The sequence below is a fragment of the Oculina patagonica genome, chromosome 12 (assembly GCF_052425735.1).
Source record: "Oculina patagonica isolate OP01 chromosome 12, crgOcupat, whole genome shotgun sequence".
Taxonomy (NCBI): Eukaryota; Metazoa; Cnidaria; class Anthozoa; order Scleractinia; family Oculinidae; genus Oculina; species Oculina patagonica.
Window position 1 is genome coordinate 3,738,556 of NC_135769.1, and position 19,912 is coordinate 3,758,467.

General features: G+C 37.3%; 3 protein-coding genes across 3 annotated transcripts in view; all 3 read right to left on the reverse strand.

The window, feature by feature from the left end:
- LOC144631816 (protein arginine N-methyltransferase 1-like) overlaps positions 1-2,513 on the reverse strand; it is an 11,202-nt gene extending 8,689 nt beyond the window's left edge. The window contains exons 1-5 of the mRNA XM_078490383.1: positions 2,450-2,513; positions 2,221-2,383; positions 2,090-2,100; positions 675-830; position 1 (exon numbers count right to left, since the gene is read on the reverse strand). The exon at position 1 is cut by the window's left edge and continues 63 nt beyond it. Of these exons, the coding sequence (XP_078346509.1) occupies position 1; positions 675-830; positions 2,090-2,100; positions 2,221-2,383; positions 2,450-2,482 (364 nt within the window). The 5' untranslated portion in view covers positions 2,483-2,513. The remainder of the gene's footprint in view (positions 2-674; positions 831-2,089; positions 2,101-2,220; positions 2,384-2,449) is intronic.
- A 941-nt stretch (positions 2,514-3,454) lies between these two features.
- On the reverse strand, positions 3,455-8,186 carry LOC144631821 (uncharacterized). Its single transcript, XM_078490392.1, has 13 exons — positions 8,051-8,186; positions 7,712-7,790; positions 7,560-7,595; positions 6,908-6,969; positions 6,460-6,576; positions 6,293-6,355; positions 5,682-5,763; positions 5,526-5,607; positions 4,968-5,109; positions 4,636-4,704; positions 4,200-4,259; positions 3,776-4,100; positions 3,455-3,560 (listed from the first exon to the last, which is right to left on the reverse strand). The coding sequence occupies exons 1-12, from the start codon at positions 8,174-8,176 to the stop codon at positions 3,996-3,998; spliced, it is 1,023 nt and encodes a 340-aa protein (XP_078346518.1). The 5' UTR covers positions 8,177-8,186; the 3' UTR covers positions 3,455-3,560; positions 3,776-3,995.
- A 659-nt stretch (positions 8,187-8,845) lies between these two features.
- On the reverse strand, positions 8,846-18,213 carry LOC144631858 (HORMA domain-containing protein 1-like). Its single transcript, XM_078490439.1, has 17 exons — positions 18,011-18,213; positions 17,508-17,574; positions 15,532-15,565; positions 15,372-15,415; positions 13,291-13,313; positions 12,883-12,926; positions 11,885-11,948; positions 11,319-11,355; positions 11,027-11,047; positions 10,906-10,932; positions 10,645-10,671; positions 10,518-10,552; positions 10,348-10,416; positions 10,097-10,137; positions 9,876-9,917; positions 9,299-9,333; positions 8,846-9,175 (listed from the first exon to the last, which is right to left on the reverse strand). Exons 2-17 carry the CDS (start codon positions 17,550-17,552, stop codon positions 9,101-9,103), a joined length of 663 nt encoding a protein of 220 aa, XP_078346565.1. The 5' UTR covers positions 17,553-17,574; positions 18,011-18,213; the 3' UTR covers positions 8,846-9,100.
- Between the last annotated feature and the right edge of the window lie 1,699 nt (positions 18,214-19,912).

Genomic DNA, 19,912 nt, shown 5'->3' on the forward strand with positions numbered 1-19,912 from the left:
CCTGTAAAACAAGATAATGCAGTTAGCAAAGGCACTAACTAATACACAATGCAGGGATACCTGACATATGGTAGGGAAATAGCTTATGATGTTCCTACATTATAATAGTGTGACTTCCATTGACTATCAGAAAGGTTCAAAAGGTTCACATTTTGATGCCAAGTGCACAGGAGTTAACAACAGTTCACGAGAGTTGGTTATTAGGCCTCTCATCTCATCCAGGCTTGTTAGTAATACACGTAGTTGCTTTATGCTATAGAAACTGTGGTTACATGTATCAGTGACATAAGCCATAATAAATTAAAATAAAATCAATTTTGGAGTGTATCACTAAAAACAGTCTTTTGAATGACAAACTACTAGTTATGGCTCTCAGATTCCAGATCAAATTGAAATTTAGAAATGTTGGTTTTTGTGGAGGGAGAAGAACAAAAGAAATCCAGAGAAAAACCCTCGGAGCATGAACAAGAACCAAAAACAAATGCAACCTGCATATGATGCCCAGGTTTGGGATTTAAACTCCAGCTACATTGGTAGAAAGCAAGTGCTCTCACCACTGTGCCATCCCTGCTCCCCAAAACAGGCTCACTTAAGGTTTCCTTGTGATTGATAAACTGACTTCAAAATACAATGGTTTAGCTAAAAGTTCTACCAAAGGGAAGGAAATTACTCACAGCATAGACATGCTTTGCACCAGCCTTGGCAGCAAACATGGACAATATCCCAGTGCCACAGCCCACGTCAAGAACAACTTTGTCACGAAACAGATGCCTGTTGTAGTACATTGCATTGCGATATGTTGTTGTGCGCACTTCATCCTTGATCATTTCCTGTTGAAAAGTAGTGAGGTCAGTAATTCAGGTTGAGCATTTAACGGTCTCATTTGTTGCGTTCGTTTACCACGGTTGATTGTTTACGTTGCGAAGCAAAATGAGAGATGTTGCTAGGTGGGAATGACATGCTCTTTCCCAGATAGAACATTGTCATTCCCACCTAGCAATTTCTGTCATTTTGCCTTGCAACATAATCGATCAACCATACCAACGAATGCGACAACTGAGAACATTAAATGCTCAACCTGAATCTACTGTACTTTGGGAGGTATTATGGAGGCTTCACACCCAATCAAGTTCACATCAGTACTAAGCAAATGACACGAAGCACTACAAAAGGACTGATTTTACTCTAAGTATGTGAGGGTGTTGGTGGAAACGTCATCTCATGGTGTGGGTTGTAAAACCAGAGGTTAATATGGGTTGATAGCAACAGGTATACTTTGTACAAACTAGCAAGACTGTTGAACTTTGACAGATTACATATCTTGGACATTTACAGCTATATAGCCTGTGATCTCCCAAACAGAGTGGCCTTGTGTAAAAATATTTGATGGGGAGTAGACACAACAGATTCCGTTTTATATTTAAAATAAGCACAGATCTTTGTGTTGCAAAAAGAGGTTGTTGTTTGTTTGCATCTTGGGGAGACCACCACATTTTGAATGAACACCTGTTCTAATTCCAAGGGAGGTGGACTATCAAAATGATTACTTCTCAGGGTCGGCCAGGGGGGTAAGCGGTATACCAGTATACCTGAAAAGCATGTACCCGGTATACCCAAAATTTCCCCTCAAAATCATGCAAAAAAACAAAATTTGGAATAACACAGTATACTTTATACCCAAAAAGGCCCAATTTGAGGTAAAAATACAGTATACCCAGTTTAAAATGCCCCTGTATACCGTATACCTAAAACCCCTGACCGACCCTGACTTCTGAGGGTTAAAATGATGCAGCATCATTTTAAAATTGAGCAGTTTTCTATGCAAGTAATAAAAAGAAGAGTTGTCGACGTTTACTGCTGAATGCAATTTAAAAGAGCTTATATCTAACGTGTCAACAGTTGCAAATTAGCCTATTCGAAGTAGCTTTATTTGTCCTCACATACCCATGCGAGCCTGCAGCATCTATACCATAAGCTAATTAACGTTACAGTGCTACAAATCGTCCTGCAGGTCATCTTTTTTATCACAATGAACCTTAACACACGATATCGCGGTAAAGATCGATAAGGAAAGATTGTAATAACGTACCTCGTGGATTCCTGAGAAGCAGTCACAAGTCGATCCATCACATCAAACATTCGTCAACATGTCAAAAACGGTACACAGTTAGTAGACGATCTCTAGCTACGAAACAGAAGACCTGATCAAGTTTTACTTACCGAAATGAGCGTAAGAATCAAAATAATAATCAGCACTTGTCATTTCAGAAGCAGAAGGTCTGGAATCCGGCGTCGTGGATGAAGGTTGCTTTAGACTTTGCTCCTTGCTCTCGTCGACATGATTTGACGTTGCTGAATCGACTTCCATACCGTTAGAGGATTCCTAAAGTAACAACAGGCATCACATATTTTGCATCTTGGGTTAGTTTTAAATGCAAAAGCAAAGTACCTCGACTTTCGCCACTTTTGCTTTGGTCTCCATTATGTTGTGCACGTGCGCGCAGAGCGTTGTGTCAATTTTCGCAATGTGCGCCCACAGTGCGATGCGGTAAAACAACAACTGGCATGCTTGTCTCAAAATTTAATTAGAAGACTGGAAACGAGTTTTTGTATTTGGTTGGAAATCCGTACGTTTCGTGAAAGTAACCGGGTATGAAAAGAAGGAAAGAAAAATAAACGCTTAGTGATACTTGTAACCGTTTCAATTTACACAATTCACACGTTGTTGTTTTTGTACGATGCTGGGACAACCAAGCCCTCGCGAGAGGGTAACAAAGGGTTTATGCGTGACGCGTGGTAAGGGCAAAAAATAGTCCGTCCGTGACGCGTGAAAATAGATACAGAGGAGAGAAACGTGATTCGTGGATTCATGTTGCGAGTTTCCTTACACGTGAATTTTGTTTAAATTTGTGCGTAAAACAGGATCACCCCACCCCCTTTGCTAGCCTCTTGCGAAGCAAATTGGCAACGGCAGCTATGAAGAAAGCCGATACTGTTGCGCCCAAAAAATGGCTAATTCTCTAGTCAATTAATTTTGACGTGCTTTTTTGTATCCCACTTTTTTCAAAAATAAAGAGATTGTCGATAAGTTTTGATGGGCGAATCTACGTACCGGGGTTATTGGATAAATAAGTTTAAAATTGTTAGCAGAACATGTTTTTGCAACATTGTCCATAACAATTTCGAAGGAGGTGACTTTCGAGGCCCGGTGAGTTTTTCACACAAAGTTGCGCCGTGTTTCCGGTCCAAATTGAGGCTTTTACATCGATTCTACAGCCAACTAGTTTGATCCGCTGACCGCATCTTTAGTTGTCTTCCAGTTTCGGTTATGCACTGTCGGCCTAATTCCCTGTATTTGCATCTCACAAACAGCGTTGTTGGATGTTATTGTTTCCACAAAACGGAAACCACTTCCCTCAAATAATTTTTATAAGCATTTTAAAACTAATCAAGACTGACAATCTTCGTATTTTTATAAAGCGAAAGAAATGTTTATTAATAATTGTATACATTACAAAAGAAGATGCAATACTTATTTTACAAAATATTTATTAATTTACCTTATTGTTACTTATTTTCGCGGGAACTTAATTTCGCGAAAATGGAACGGGCATATTTCGCGGGGCTTAATTTTCGCGATTTTGCCAAAAACACGTAATTAACATAAAAAATACAATAGAAAACGTTTGAAATAAATTTACGCGGGTCTTTAATTTCGCGGTTTTTTGAAAATCGCGAAAATTAAGTCCCGCGAAAATAAGTAACAATAAGGTACACAAAATATTTATTAATACGAAATTTAATCCCAAAATATATGAAAATAGTTCATTTTTATCAATTTCTTAACAAATATGGTCCTCATTAAATGAAGCGCGCGAGCATTAATTTCAGTAAGGTACAGCAATAAAATTTCATGTTATTTGTTTACCAGAAACAAATGAAACATAAAATACAACAATCAAAGTGGAAAATCCAATAAGTCTTTTGCTCCGAAATCAAACCAAGATTGCACTCTTCGCAATACTAGCTTTCCTTCTTTTTGACAATGGAGGATCCTCAAATCCTTGTTCCTGACTGTCAGAAATGTCAAATTCAGCCGCCTAGAAAAAAAAACGTTGTTAACGAAAGTGAATGCAGGCAGAAAATACATAATTTAACGGGACATTTTAAAATAAATACCGGCTTTCCTTAATACTAACCTCATCTTTAAGAGATATGGCTCTCTTTGAGCTTTTAAGCTTTGCTTGCTTGTCTTCCACCTGAGTTAAACCAAAACACTTTTAAATACGCTATATTTGTGACCATTACCTAAACAACCGATTTAAACACTGTAGATATTTTTTACGCTTGCATTTTATGCGGACGATCTCCTTACACCGTTTTTCATGCATACATAATGTAAACGTTTTCATGAGGGAATTTGATTTTGGATTAAAGCGTTTCTCCCGAGTAGAACTGAAGATATGGAAAGACAGCTAGCATTGGTGACGAGACAAAGATTTTCTTTCTATGCCGGTAGTTTGTTTAGAAAATTTACTGTGTGCCTGTGGTCACGTGAAAATTACGTAGTTCACTAACATTACGAAAAACCTGTGTTTCCCAGCAGGAGAAAAAACAATAGCTCGCAACAATTACCTTTTTCTTGGAGATTTGCAGTTTTCCTGATACATCCATCTTCGAGCATTGCTGAATTATGTTCTCCACCTAAAGCTCAAAAAGAAAGAGAGAGTTAAAGGCAAAATGAAATTCATCCTTCATTTTGCTCTTAACTCGCCAGCGTGTTACATCTCCAAACACAAAATCTATGTAAATTAAAAACAAACGTGAACATTTGCTAAATCGCACGATCAGCATATTTAAAACGCTTTTTTACAAACAGGCGGCTATCAGAGTATAGCCATCAGATATCGCAACATAGAAATGTTGCACAAAGCAGTAAGCTGTTTAACTGAAACCGAACAACGTACCCCATCCACTGTCTTGTTTCCATCTTTGGAAACTACCTCTGAAAGGCCAACAACATTAGTTTCGAGCTTTCCACTCTCTTTGTTGAAATACTTCAGGAAACCCTCATCCTGCACTTTCTTCTTGTTAACAACTTTCCCAAGCCTAAACAAAAATCAGAAAACCGTGAAACTATTGATCCCAACAATCCTACACCGCACGGCAATCGAGAGCATATCTGGTGGAATGTGATTGAAAATTATATACGATTGCCTTTTACAGCCGTAAAGGTGCACCGGTTCTCGTTTTTCATGGAGAAGCTTTATGACAAAACTAGATAATATTGATTTCAAAAATTACATTTATAAATATCATTCAGAGTAAATGAGAGATGAAACTAGCCTGCGTTGCAGACGAACTAAACCCGGGTATAGTCCTATACCGGGGTTTAGTTCGTCTGAGGCTACTGAGATGGAACAGGCTCTTTATAATTTGGACGGACAGCCTTGAAAGCAGGAAGCTGCCAGATTTAACTCGGATGAATTAACACGGACATGCAAAAAATAACGTATCATAGCTACCTCTTTCCTTTCAAAGTACTTCTTATGTATCCTTCTTTCTCCAGTCGTTTAACCAAGCCTTGCGCAATACTCATTTCAATCTCTATAGGAACATTAAAACAGTATAGTAAATGAATTTGCGGTTAAATCAACTAAGTCAGGTCAAATTAAACTTACTGAGGTGACGAGCCAGATTCGTGGGTAGTATCCTGTTCAACTCGCTACAAGCAAGCAAGGTTCTGCGCCAAAGACACGTTGCCTAGACAAAACAGAATAAAAACAAGAGCATACAGTGCTAGAATGAAAGTTCACGACAAGCAAATCATGCAAGTTGGAAATACCTGCCTATTTTAAGGGTCATTCCTGTTCAGTTGCACATTAAACCTGTCCCATATGAAAGGGACGGGGATGCTCGTCGTAAAATTTGAACCTCTTAACGCAGACCCATCTGGGCGTGGCTCAAACTTTTTTACCCCTAAAGGTGCCATTTTTTATGCTGATCGATCGAGACCGTCAACACAGAATAACGGCGTTTTTCATTTTTACACGTGCAACCTCAAACGAGCACTCCAAGGCTAAAAAATTTAGCGCTCTTTCCTGGACACTCTAACTGAAACAAAAATTTGTAATTTGCACCCCTAAACGAGACATCGAGCATCCCCCCCCTTTCATATCGGATCCCCCCGGAATTCATTGTTTGAAGAGTTGGGTAACGAACAAAGTAGAGTAAGCGGGAAGTAGATAACATCTTACAAAATTACGTTCTAGTTACGGTTTTCACCACCTACCTGAAGAGCAATGGTGCTAAGGTTGACCAGAGAAGAATCCGTGCATTTGCCACTATGTTCACCCTAAAAATAAAGATACAATTTGCAAATCAAGTGTCTGTCCAAGGCTGTAAAACTTCGCAAATAGGCATCAGCTCATTGAGGCGTTTCTAGCTGGCAACAATTACCTTAGAGCAGTCCACGCACACATGAAATTCTGGGGCCTCTTCCTGTTTCAAGACGCCGAAACAGACACCATGCTGCCAGTTATCGCAAACTCCACAGAGTATCATTAGGCCTTCATCCTAGTTGAACAATTTCAGATTGTTACCAAAACAAACCTTAGTACCCTTAACTAGATTTAAAACTATTCTTCCCTAGCTACCATATTTTTTCTTTCAGCGCGTTTGAGAATATGAAGGTAAAATATCCCCAGAATGATATTTCCTTATTCTATAATCCGTTGGAAATTTGAAAAGGGGTCAACGGATAACGGCAAGGAACCTTATTGATTTGAAACTGTGTGTCATATTTGCGTAACAAAAAGTAAATAAATTACTTCAGAAGTAATAAACCATTGTAGACAATGCCCTGTTATTTCCTCATCATTGGAATATCTTCAAACGCAACACATACCTCGTCATTTCCACAAGGACATTTCACCTTGATTTCCTCCTCTTCATCCTGCTGAGTTTGATCTACTGAATATATAAAAGGGACACTGTCACCAGTTTCACTTCAAAAGGTCAAGAGCCTAAAAAAACTACGAAAGTGGTCCAATTTTTTAAAAATCACCATGCAGTGCACGAAGCGATAAACAAGTGATTTATTTGTGCCATCAGGAACTTTAGATCTCAACTTAAAAAGTCAGGCTCATTTTTCAAGTTTTGTCCTTGTGAACTGGAAGAACAAGTAAAAATTATTATGGCGCCTTCTTCCTTCAACAACAATTTTCTTTATATCTCCATCTTGATGTACTAGGTGCATTTCATGTACAAGAAGACCTTTTCGCCAATTTTAGTACTTTTTACCGAAAAGCATTAAAATCCCCGTGACAGTGTCCCTTTAAAGAACATTTCTAAAGATCGATAAATCAAATCTTCAAGATACTCTAGGTAACCTTGCTTCTGTTTCTTTAAAATTGTAGAGAACAAAGGAAATGAAACAAAGATGTCACGAAAAGAAAAGAAGGTTATATATATTTTCTTTTTACGCTTTGCCTACTCATTCATGTTTTTATCAGTCTCTTACAATCTGACAACCTAGAACAACATGAACATTTAGTTACCAGAAATGACTTTGTCGCAATCCATATCTTCCAGTCCTATAGAATAAAAAATAAACAGGACAAAGTATAGTATAATGTTAAACACAACATTAATTTTACTACCACAATGTATGTTGTATGTTAGATCTTGTAAAATCAAAAATCCACCTAACCTTTGTCGTTTTCCTTCTTTTTCTCTTCAGGCATTTGTCCCTTTTCCAGTTCGTTGTCACATGGTGATGGAGGGGAAAGCTGAAACATAAAGAACAACAGTAACACATCCGTTAAGGCAAGCTTGAAACAAGCCTCCTAATTACAACAAGTGGCATGAGGAGAAGCATTTCGCTGAACTGTGCAAACACCTTCAGTTTACTTAGGTAAACATTTCTTTTAATTTGAGAGGCCCTTATAGATATTCATGGGTAAGGAAACAGCACTCAGTACAATGTTGTGCACAGCTAGAGAATATTTATAACAACGTGAAGTTTTCACACTTTATGTAAAATACGTACCAAATGGATATCTACTTCGTCTTCTTGCTCAGGGGCTACATGCGGTGAATTGTTTTCGTTCGAAGAACTCTTTACAGGTTCTAACTCAATGTTGTTGGCTTCTTCGTTGACGTTCTCCTCTTTCATTTCAAACTGCTGGCAATCAGTTTTTATTCGCAGCTTTACCCTGTTAACATCATAGAGAACAAGCTATTTTGTCACCGTAGAAGTAAACAGACTAAGAAACATTTTATACATGGAGTAACCAACTGATGTGCCACAAAAGTGTGTCAAACGTCTGTCATGAAACTTGGAAATTTTTCAGTGCCATACTTACGTGTGAAATGGCTGAAGGTGTTTCAAGACATCAGAAAAACGATGAATACATACAAAAATAAAGAACAACAAATCAGATTATGTGTGAGTATGGCCGGACACGCTGAAAATGGAACAGGTAATCTAAATCTAGATCTGCAAAATTAAGATAAGAACCATCTCTTTTCAATAGTATGTTTTTAGACTGTTAAAATGTTTGAACTGAGGGCTTTGCTTAGGAAATAAGAAGTCAAACCATATTTCTAATCCTACTACCACTGTAGTATTAATAGGCCTTATCACGAGTAGGCAAAGCGGGTAGAAATTACAATGTTTGTATGGAATGTGACGGAAATATCTTGTACAAAAATTGAATTCTTGTCAACTTATGAATTGTAAAGTTAAGATACTAGGCAAAAGGTTTTTATCCTTTTGCCTAGTATCTTAATTTTACAATTCATAAGTTGTCCAGAATTCAATTTTTGTAAAAGATATTTGTAGTCGGATTCCCATACAAACACTGTAATTTCTACCCGCTTTGCCTACTCGTCAAGATGGCGTCGAAAACCGTGATAAGGCTTATTGACAGCGCGAATGATGTTCTAGTTACATATTGTTCTTATCAGTACTTTATTTAATTTTGTAAATGCCATCATCCTCACTCTCCATCTCAGTGGTGTTCATCTTGGACAGTAGGCAAAATATTAAAAGTACAAATAAAATAATTTCAATGTAACAGTTGTCATGACAAAGTTTTCATACCGTAGACACATCTCCAACTTTGATGTTCAAAGGTTCTTCCACAAAATTGAAAAAATCGTTTGGTGTTTGCTGCATGAACAAAATTATAAAAAATTACTAGGTAATGGACTAATCATTCTTTTTGAACATAAAACATATTTTGCATCATGCAACACTTTTATTGTCTTGTGAATAGTATAAAGAGTGCATTACCTTGAAGCCTGGTGGTTCATAATCAGGAGGTGTAACTGAAAACAAGGGACAAGAATGTAACGTATACTCCAAATACAAAATTCAACAGGCAGTGATAAACACAATAGACCCCCGGGGGGTTACTCCCTATAATGGCTATACGGGGAGGCTCCGCCCGAAAGGGGTACCTTTTTCAGGCTTCAGGTATATAAAAGGGTAGGGACTTCACAAGTTTAAGTATATGAAAGGGTATGGAAATCTGTCATTTACTAGGTATTTAAAAGGGCCTTTAATTAAAATACTTTGAACAGACGCAATTTTTGGCTGTATTATTTTAATTTATTAAGAGCTACATGAAAATGGCAAGAAAACGTCCTGTTCTAAGTCTATACCATGCCTTTTAGGTATATGAAATGGGTTACTTTTTTCACTAAAAGGTCTACAAAAGGGGTACAATTTCTGTCAAAATGGTATAAAAAAGGGTAAGGGGTTAGAGTTCAGAGCGAAACCTCTGCGTATAAAACTTTTTTGAATATCCCCCCCCCCCCCCCCCGGGAAATAGACCATTTCGTACAAAAGCCAAGAAAACTCTACTTACTCTCATCGTAGTACAGTAGCTTCATTGTCATCATTACATCATCTAAAAAAGACCACAGTGGTTTTAAAATAATTACTTGCAGATAAAAATAATAACTAAAAACTATTATAAGCGACACATGCTTCTAATGATTTATAGAACATTAATTTTAAGTCCCACAAAAACCAAGTATTCAAAAAAATTACTCACAGAGTGTAAACTGAATCCCTGTACAAACATACCTGGTAGTGATGTCAAAGTCTGACTGAGAAGAATAATTGTCCTGTAAATAAGAATGTCAATTTTAAGTTCAATCTAAAACAAATACAGCAGAATCACATTTTACCCTTTATGACATTGTGGCATTTCGTTCAAAGCATTGTGATAACTGAACAACTGTGTTGGTGTAGACTCCTCTAGGGGGTAAGTTTAAAACATTGTATTTTATTGCAATTTTTTTACCATTTCTACAACCTATGAAAAATATATTTACCTCAGTAAACGTATGGTTGCCTTCTTAGTCTCCTTTTCTGTGTGAGCACTTGCAATTTTATTTCCGTTCCTAAAAATTGGTGCAATAGTTAAGTTAATATACTACAATTTCCTTACCAGGACAGCACAAGGGAAACATTTTTCAGGTAGAAAACTTATTATTAGTTTTACCTGAAGATGCTGACTTCGTTTTCAGCATAAGAAAACTGCAAATGAAAATAGATTAGTCATAACCAATACTTTAAGAGGCAAATTAAACAGTGACAGTTATTTATAACATAAGGAAATACCAACCTACCTTAAAGGTGTAAGACTCTATGACAGTCTACAAAAGGAGGAAAGAATAAAAAGTGAAATTTTTACAGGAATCTACACAAAATAATGATAAATTTCTTTGGTACTTTTTTTTATCATTAGGGGTTTTTCATACTCTACTGTCTTTGTAATTGAAAAACCAGTGGACTCATGTTGGCCATACATATTTAAACTTGACCAATGATCAATCAATTAGTATCAATATATAATACATCATTTAAGTTGCTTGTAAATATTTACTTACATCAGGATCCTCAGCATCACCATAAATCTGTTTTAAACAAAAGGAATCACATTTCTTAGCAATTTGTTATTCACAATTATTCTTAATTGAAGTAAAAGTGTTGAAAATATGTGATACTTACACCAATAATAATCATCCTGAGCTGTTAAAAAAAAAGTAAAAAATATTAGATGTCCTCGTTTTTTGGTAACTTCTACTTGCATACTTACAGAAAGCTTACTTTGAAAAAGAGTGATTGTTTAGGCTGAGAGTATCCATGCAAGCACTTAAGGGATTATTTGGAGCCGGGGACACAAAACAAACAAAAATTGAATGACAGAACATTAAGAGGGATGATGAATGCAAAGGTGATTCAAAATTTATTACCAATTTATGTAAAATAGCTTCCAAAAATATTATCAACAATAACTTACATATCTTTTATCAAGAGCATCAAAGCAACCTTTTATCCTGTTTAAGAAAAAATGACAACACAGAAATATATTATAATTTGTTTTTTTATTTATATTTGACCTCACTGTGATAACTGTAAGTATCTTTGACACATAATAAGTTTCACATTTTACAATATAAAAAAATTAAATGGAAAATAGAAATAAAATATCATGTAAAAAGTATAAAAAGTAAAACAGATGAGCATTTACTTTTGACACATCCACTTCCTACCATTGGAGAGATGGTGGACTAATAGTCAGTAGTCAGTGCACTGGACTCCGGATCCAGCAGTCTGGGTTCAAGCTCTAGCCAGAGTCATTGTCTTGTATTTTTGGGTAGGACACTTTACTCTCATAGTGCCTCTCTCCACCCAGGTAAATGGGTACCGCCAAATTTACTGCTGGGGGTAGCCCTGTGATGGACTACCTTCCCATCCAGGAAGGGGTAGAAGTCTCCTATTCACTTTATGCTACAGAAACTGGGATAAGCTTCGGCCTCATGGGCCACTATAGGCTCTAACACAGACTTAACCCTTACTTCTTACCATTGTATCACTTGGCATGCCCCTGGACAAGCACTGTCATCCTTCAGGATTTTCAAATTTAAATCTACATTTCAAGAACAAAGTGATTAAACTACACAACAAAATATGCCAGTTTAAATTTTAATTTATCACAAATTTGCCATGCATAATTTAAGGGAAATTGTCAAAACTATTGTACTCAGACAGGACCCACCACTCTGCAAACAGACAGGTGGTCTCTTCATGTACCCTACCTTTCCCACCTTAAAAGATGGTGTCTTGTTTGTATAGCCCCCACTCTATCAGGTGTAGAAACTAAGAATAAGATTCAAACCTCCTTGTGCCATTTCTCCACCAATACAAGCTTCATGCACACCGAATATGAAAGTCCCAACTTGAATTTTGAGGTCAATAAATTTTGTCCATTTGGCTAATCAGACAGATGGTATCTTGCATGATCCCCCTACCCCTACACAAGGTGGATCTTTGTCGAATACACTTGTTATGACCACTTCCCTAATATTAATTTTCTCACGTGCAGGGGCATGTTATGATCAGTGAACAGTTATCGACTAATATGCCAGTAAGCCAAATATATTGTTGTTCACTGGTCTGATAAACAACTTGGGATGTAAGGCAAACACAAGATGTGCATGATCAGCCTCTGCTGCCAGGGTAGGCCAACTTTGCAAATCTTCATTAGCTGGTGATTTATAATGACTTTTCCGGTGTGTTATATACTTATTTAAAACCTCTAAATTAAAAAAACAAAAACTTATAGATTCATAATCCTCAATTTGAAACAGAAATTTATTCATGTCTGCATTCAAACAGTCAAACCACTTGGCCAATTTTCATGTCTTAAATATGTTATCCATTAAGTGCAGAATATCCCTTTTTCTCATCTAAAGTTTGTCTTCAAGATACATACATAATCCTTATAAACCATTACTTCAACTGTTGCAAAAATTATTGTCAAGTTCCAGATTCCATTATAATCCGACAATTTTTTTACATACCTTCTAAACATCTGTCTCCAAATGCATGTTCTGGGAATATGGTTCTTTAAAAAATAATAAAAAGTTATGACTGCACCTTTGAGAGCTACACCTTTGACCAACTAGGTGTTCTCAAAGCAAGGGCATATCATTTGAGCTCAAGAAATACACTATGTCCATGACAGAAAGTCTTGTGAGTAAAATTTTGGGAGGCCGGGGCAGCCCATTTTAATAAACAATAATCCTGTCAGAAAATTTATGAATTGTGTATCTGAACACACTGTCTTCCTGTGCCTGTAAAGATACTTTGTCTGCAGGGTTTTGTGTTGCTTGTCTGATTAAAGTTCAAACTGGTCTTTGTGACCACTGTAGTATTGTTGACTGTCACTTATCTCTGACGACCATAAATTCATCAGACAGGATTCTTACCTGAGATATGTTATGCTAGAAACCTGGAAAAAAAATTTAAAATAAAAAACATGAGTAGCCCATGCAGAGATTTTAATTCAAAATTTACAATTAAATTTTATGCATTATGCCTGCCAAAATAAGCTACAATTTGGCTATCAATGCTGAGCTCCGTTTGCGAGGCAATGATACACTACAAACAATATGGGAATAAATCTGGCTTTGTCTGTTATGCTTTAGTATTTAATGAAATGTGAATGAACACATTCAACATGGCTGTACAAACTACAACTCTGATTTATTACATGAAATCGAGCAATACATAGACCGGCGAACACGTGCTCTAAATAGAGACTGGGACTAGGACTTCTATTTCACAACATCTCCTTTTTTTAACAAAAATCTGCATGCAACAAAATAAACGAAACTACAAGAAATGAGCATAAAAATCTGACTTATTCGTTGTTCATGACTTGCACAGACACACTGTTCACTTATATCAACAAGTCTGTAACACTATATTTCTCACTAACTGTCACAGTTTTGGACCAAACAGGTGTCGGATCTTGACATGTGATCTCAGAGCTCACGGATATGGACTGGACTGGTGTGTTGTTTTGGATTCTCAGATCTGCTGCTATTGTTCTCAGTTTCTAATCAGATCGCACCTGTTTCTTCAGTAGCTTGCTCCTTTGAGTCAACGTGGCGCTCGTTACCCTGGTCTACCGCAGGTGTCATTTTCTGTCCTGCTTTCTAACTCGAACAGTGTCCTTATCAGAGAGACTTTCGCTTTATCTGCTGCTGTATTTCTGCCCGAGAGCCTTCCTTGATGTTTTCGGTTGGATATAGTGGCTTTAGCAATACAGGTTATATATTTTTAGTTCGCCCAAGATCTGTGTGTGAGAGGCCCCTGAGTTTTGTAGTCAAGCCGCAAGCTGATATCCTTTCGTTCATTTGCTTTTCATAGGTTAGCTGTTTGCACAGCTCGTTGCGACATATCTGTGGGTTCTGGTGATGAGGTATGCGAGCCTTTCCTCTGCACTCATGGTACTGATCAGGGCCGTCACTGACTATCACCTGTTATTACTTCTTTAGGCTGACACCTCAAAGGTTCCTTTTTTCGTTCCTGCATTGCCGGCCAGCTTTGTGAGTTATTTCAGCACTACACTTATCTTGTTCATGCAACATTCTCTCCTTCGCACTTCGATGCCTATGCCTGATCACCACTATTCCTTAGTCAAGTTTTTCGCAGCTGCTTTTATTCTTTTTTCCCGGGGGACCTGTCTCACTTCAGGCGTTCAGGAGGTGTGGCTCCGTGTCTGGATGGGACTAAGCCTGCCGCCTGGGATCTCCAGGCAGCGCGTTAGGTGGGGATTGTAGGTGTTGATTAGTGTCGTCAAGTGCAAGAGGGCAATCGGCGGATCCTCATTGTTAGTCAAAAGGAGAAAATACAGGAGAGATAACACGAAGTTGACAATTTGGTGGATAGGCTGGGATAATTAAGTTTTTTTCCCGTCTCGATTTTGTGTTTTGGATCGTTTAATAGTGCGATACTGTGCGCGAGAAGAGTTGATGATACAGAAAGCTTCTCCAACTCACAGTTTTTCGCTTGCGAGTTTCGATGTCGCTTTGTGCCCTCGTGTTAACAATGTATTTGGCGTAATTGTTCGATTTTTACTTTGTGAGACGATAAAGATTCAGCGTCTCCCGGCTGTACGGTGACTGTCTTTCGTGTTTTGTAGCCGCGGTTGAGAAAAAGTGAGTCTGCTCGAATGATAGGGTGGTGGTGGAGTTGATTTTTTCTCCACTGACACATGTTATGTTAGTTTAATGAAAGAATGAACACATTCAATGGTGTACACTACAATGATTTACATGAATGAGGCAATACATAGACCGGCGAACACGTGCTCTAAATAGAGACTGGGACTAGGACTTCTATTTCACAACATTGTCAAACAAAGCCACTTTAATTACAATCTAACCAAAAGATAAAACAAATTTAAGCCTGCCTTGAAAAGGTGAGGGCAGGGAATCGCCACAGCCTTACACAGGGCCGCCCCAATTAAATTTTATGGGGCTGTACTGTATGTGATACTTACAGCAACTGCTAATAGCTTCTTTACAAATAATGCCGATTGCTGCTCTGTAAAAAATAAAAACACATAGCCCAACATGCAAATTATGTAAAAACATTGCTCATCAAAACAACAAAGTAAAATAAAATTGAGCAAAGGTTTGTTGATGTTATTTTTTACAAACCTGTGACTTGTTGAGAAGGAAAAATACTTGACCACTGAAGAACAAAAAGAAGTCTAAGTAGTAATAAATAACTTTATAGAGCAGATAAAGCATAAAGTTACGGTATGACTGCGAAGGGCTGTGAGATTAACTAACCTTAGTAAACTGCTTAGATTTTTTAATGTGTTGGTTAATTATAACAGGCAGACACAACTAGTCATTATCATATCTTGAAATACCAAAGGTCAAAAGGTCAAAAAAATTCTGACGTATTATATTACACAGAATATGTGTAACACAGTTTATGAAAGGTGTCATTATGACCAGGGGGGAAAGGGACTCTTATGTCAAAGGGGCAGGAATGTTCATTGGAAAATTTGACTAGGAGTGGCTCACGCTTTTTGACCCCTAAAGGAAAGTTTATGCCTGATTGGTCTAGAATGCCAACTCAATATGACGGCATCTTATATTTCTTCACTTGCAACCCTAAATGCCTGGGGGGAGGGGGGGGGGGGGGCTATATAGGTATGTGCCTCCTTTTGGGATTGTGTTCCCGGTGTGGCCCTTAGATAGGGTACCTAAATTCTATCAGCTAAAATAAATGCCCAGCTAAACGAAAAATAAAAAGGGATCTTAAAACTGAACTAACCGTTCAAGTATTAGTAATGGGATTTTAGATAGGGTACCTAAATTCTATCAGCTAAAATAAATGCCCAGCTAAACGACAAATAAAAAGGGATCTTAAAACTGAACTAACCGTTCAAGTATTAGTAATGGGATTTTATAAAGATTTGTATTTTGCCGTGCGCAGTTGGCCGTTATTTGAGTCGTCACGGAACGCTTCTTCTCCCCTTGAATAGGGTGTCATTTTTCGGTTTTGGGCCTTAAAAAAGGTAACAATTTTCGCTTCCTTTATCCTTAAATAGTGTCAGGGTTTAGGAACCTTCGCGGCACACCCCTATCCGAAATTTATGGGAGTGCCCCCCCCCAGCCTAAACGAGAGCTTGATGGCTAAGACGTATTGGCATTGAAATATGCCTCAAGTGAGTCCAGAATCTGTAATTTGCATGCACCTTAAGTAGGATGAGCATCCAGTCCCTTTCATATGGGAGTCCTCCCCAACCCCCTTCACCCCACTGACCTGGGGTCTTTATTTTCTTCATTATATCTTAGTTCAGGGTCTTTAGTGTAATGATTCATTCACTCCCGAGGAAGGGCACTCTTCTATATATTTTGATGCAATAAGGTGCGATTTACCCCTTCACTCCACTTACGCAAAGGTCTGAAAACAGGTATGGATTTTCTCAAGATCTGGATAATTTAATAATTTAATAATAACTTATTACTTATATTGCGCATGCTCCATATAAAGATGCTCGCATGCCCATTACAGTCTAACTTAATAAATGTAATAACATATAAATATTATACAATATAGGTGTAAGCTAACTAATATAAAACTATGAATAATGATTGTGACATATTTTGGTCTACACAGACCACATATAAAGACTGGTTTTAATGTCTGTGTGTTTTTTAGATAATTTACGTTTTTAAAGCTTGTAGTTCCGATTGTAGTAAATGAACAATATTAGTTTAATATAGAAGATTACGAATTTATACACTGAGATTCGTTGTTCATCTGCGTTCATACAGAATGAAAGCAACTAGTCTGAGTGCAGTGGTCTCCTATTTCCAAAATGAGCCAATTGTTTTTGAGAACATTATGCGTTGTTACAGAAACTTACCACTACCAGCAACACCAAATTGCTAAATTTAACACCATATTCAGCTTTTCAGGTCTTTTAAAACTTCTAGCGTAGACGCAGCACAACACCTTAGATCCCGGGCCTTAGATCCGCCATTTTGAAGATGAAAGGTTTCAGTCCCTCACGGCCAAAATTGTGCGAAACATTTTATAAGCGGTTTAGAAGCGCTTAGCTTTTCCCTTACATGTAGAAAATTGTAGAAAAATATGTTTAATATATAAGACTTACACTAACTGTTTTTTCTTGCTCTCTAATCGCCTGGGCAGTTGCCATCGCACAAAGTTGTAGAAGCTGGCTGTGAAAAAACAAAAACAAAAATGAAACACAAGCTTTAATAACCTTGAAAGACGACGGTTGTAGAGACGTATTTTTCGAAGTCTTCAACACCTTTTCGACCAACACGAGACTTATTAAAAGCTTAAAATATATAACGCTCCAAGCTTAACGGATAACAAATCATCGATGCAGCATGAGCTTTCCAGGCTATTCAACTAGTCTCTTCGTGACGTTTTCACTGACTTTTAGCACGCAAATATTTTGAACTTTTCTGAATTTCCCGGAAATTGAGCAGAAAAAAATAAAATAGAACTAAAACAGCACCAGTTATGAGGAAATTAATCAGATAGGCTCGTTAATAAACTGAAAAGCGTAGTCCTAACGACTCTTATCTCTAGCTAAGTCGTTTTGCTACAAAAAGTGTGAACGACTGACTTTACTTTACCCAGCTTTACCTTGGCTCCCTTGAAACACTGAAAAAGTTCTCGAAGCCAGGGAGTGTTCCCTTGCTGTCCTCTTGGTTAAAACTTAGACACAAATTAAAAGCTCAAAAGAGAGACGAAAAATGGTAATAATACAAAACTCAAACTCTAGCCTTTGCAAGTAGAGATTAAGCTTATATTTTGAAACTACGTATGCAAAAAAACGGCACTGCCGGCCTGTAAAGCTTCGAGCGTCAGTGGCGGGAAATTTCGGTGTAGCCGCGCTTTTTGGCGGGAAAAAGTCTGCTAGCAAACAGGCCGACGGGAGGGAGCGGAGCGGGAAAATTTTTTATGCCTTCGGCGGGGTGTCGTCTGCTGATAATAATCGAGAATATAAGAAATTGTGGCTCAGTACTAAAAAAAAAAATGCAATTTCAAACCAGGATTTTTAGAGGAATTGAAAGCGCCTAAATTAAAATAACTGGAAATCTCCTTCAAAACAATGAAGTTTTCGAAATAAGGCACGATTTCATTACCGTATCGAGACGCGTACGACAAAACCCGACGTTTTTTTGGCAGCTTTTTAATTATAAACAGCTGTTCCAGAGTGAACAAGTAATTTAATTTTTATTGACAAATTGTCTTTTTGTTGATGTTGTTGTTTTTCCTTCCTTCCTTTTGGCAAAGAATTGAGTAAATCATCTGGGAATGCGAAAGTTTTCTGACGATAAATAAAATTTCTGAACTTTGGGTTGGAAGAAAAACTAAATACAAACTGGTCTGAAGAATTTCGGGGAGAACGCGTACGGTTGGAAGGAAATTTAAAAAGGAAATATTGGTTGATACATGATAAAAGGGAAGAAAAAACTACACAAGATCAATAAAAACATATAGCGATTAGTAGTAATTAATTAGAATCGCTGTCACTGAAATTTCAATGTATTGGGCGCGAACGAAATTCGTGTTTTACCGAGCAGAATTAATACAACAAGTACAATAATAGCTACTAGTTAGTTCGGGCGGAATTACGAGCAAAATACTAAAAAAAAACTGTAGCAGGCATTGTAGACCATTGTAAATTAAACCAATTTTAATATAAGCAGGGTCTATCCAGGTTCGAATCCAGGTGTAGATGTTGTACATGTGTTGTGTGTTGAAAGAGTATTAAATATTTCTCTTCACAGTCTTGAGACCAGTAGGCCTTCGGGCGAAAATTTAACCCTAAAAGGAAACTTTTCAAAATACCGGCAAGATATATAATCATTATACTATGATTATATCTATAGACACATTCGACTTTAGCCTTTATTTTTTTCTGGTTTGCAGACATTGCTGGTCCTTTTTTATGCAACCGAAAATCATCTGGTATCGAAACAGTTCGCCGGCTTTTCCCGCCATTTGATTGCAAATATGGCGCGGAATTGACAGTGTTTGGGAAGTTCGGAAATGCAAGAAAATCCAAACATAAAATAATTTTGGTACTAGAAACTTGATTTGTCAAATTTTCACGACCTGCCGCGTGTACGTTCCAAAATACCTGGCAAAAGGTTATGCTAGAAAAGGTCGACGGATTAATTTTTTTGGGAACTTTCAAACATGCAGTGTTTGAATATTTTTAAAAATACAGTATAACGAAAAGTTTTTTGACATCTGATTTCGGGCCATGTTTGACAAGACACTCTTGAATAAGAAAAAAACAAAAATGATTGAAAGTAAATTTAATTCTCATAATTCTTGGGTAAACATAACCATAGTTCACAAGAAAATATAGCCGAAAAAAAAAGCATTACATTTATTAAAATATTCAATGTTACTCTTCATTTTTAGTGATCACATTTTTTCTTCGCTAGCTTGTTTTCGTTTGAGCCGCTCCGTTCTGTACAATTTGTTTTATAATCTCTAATAAAGTTAAAGCCAGATGTAACTAAAGATAAA

What these genes read in the sequence shown, in the direction of transcription:
- LOC144631858 (XM_078490439.1), bottom strand. Translation starts at nt 17,552, where the DNA reads ATGGCAACTGCCCAGGCGATTAGAGAGCAAGAAAAAACAGTTAGT. An exon ending in TGGAGACAGATGTTTAGAAG is followed by an intron (nt 11,949 to 12,882) that starts GTATGTAAAAAA and finishes CTTGAAATGTAG; the next exon opens with ATTTAAATTTGAAAATCCTG. An exon ending in TAGAGTCTTACACCTTTAAG is followed by an intron (nt 10,553 to 10,644) that starts GTAGGTTGGTAT and finishes TTTCATTTGCAG; the next exon opens with TTTTCTTATGCTGAAAACGA.
- LOC144631821 (XM_078490392.1), bottom strand. Translation starts at nt 8,176, where the DNA reads ATGAAAGAGGAGAACGTCAACGAAGAAGCCAACAACATTGAGTTAGAA. An exon ending in AAAGAAGGAAAACGACAAAG is followed by an intron (nt 7,596 to 7,711) that starts GTTAGGTGGATT and finishes TTTATTCTATAG; the next exon opens with GACTGGAAGATATGGATTGC. An exon ending in TTAGCACCATTGCTCTTCAG is followed by an intron (nt 5,764 to 6,292) that starts GTAGGTGGTGAA and finishes TGTTTTGTCTAG; the next exon opens with GCAACGTGTCTTTGGCGCAG.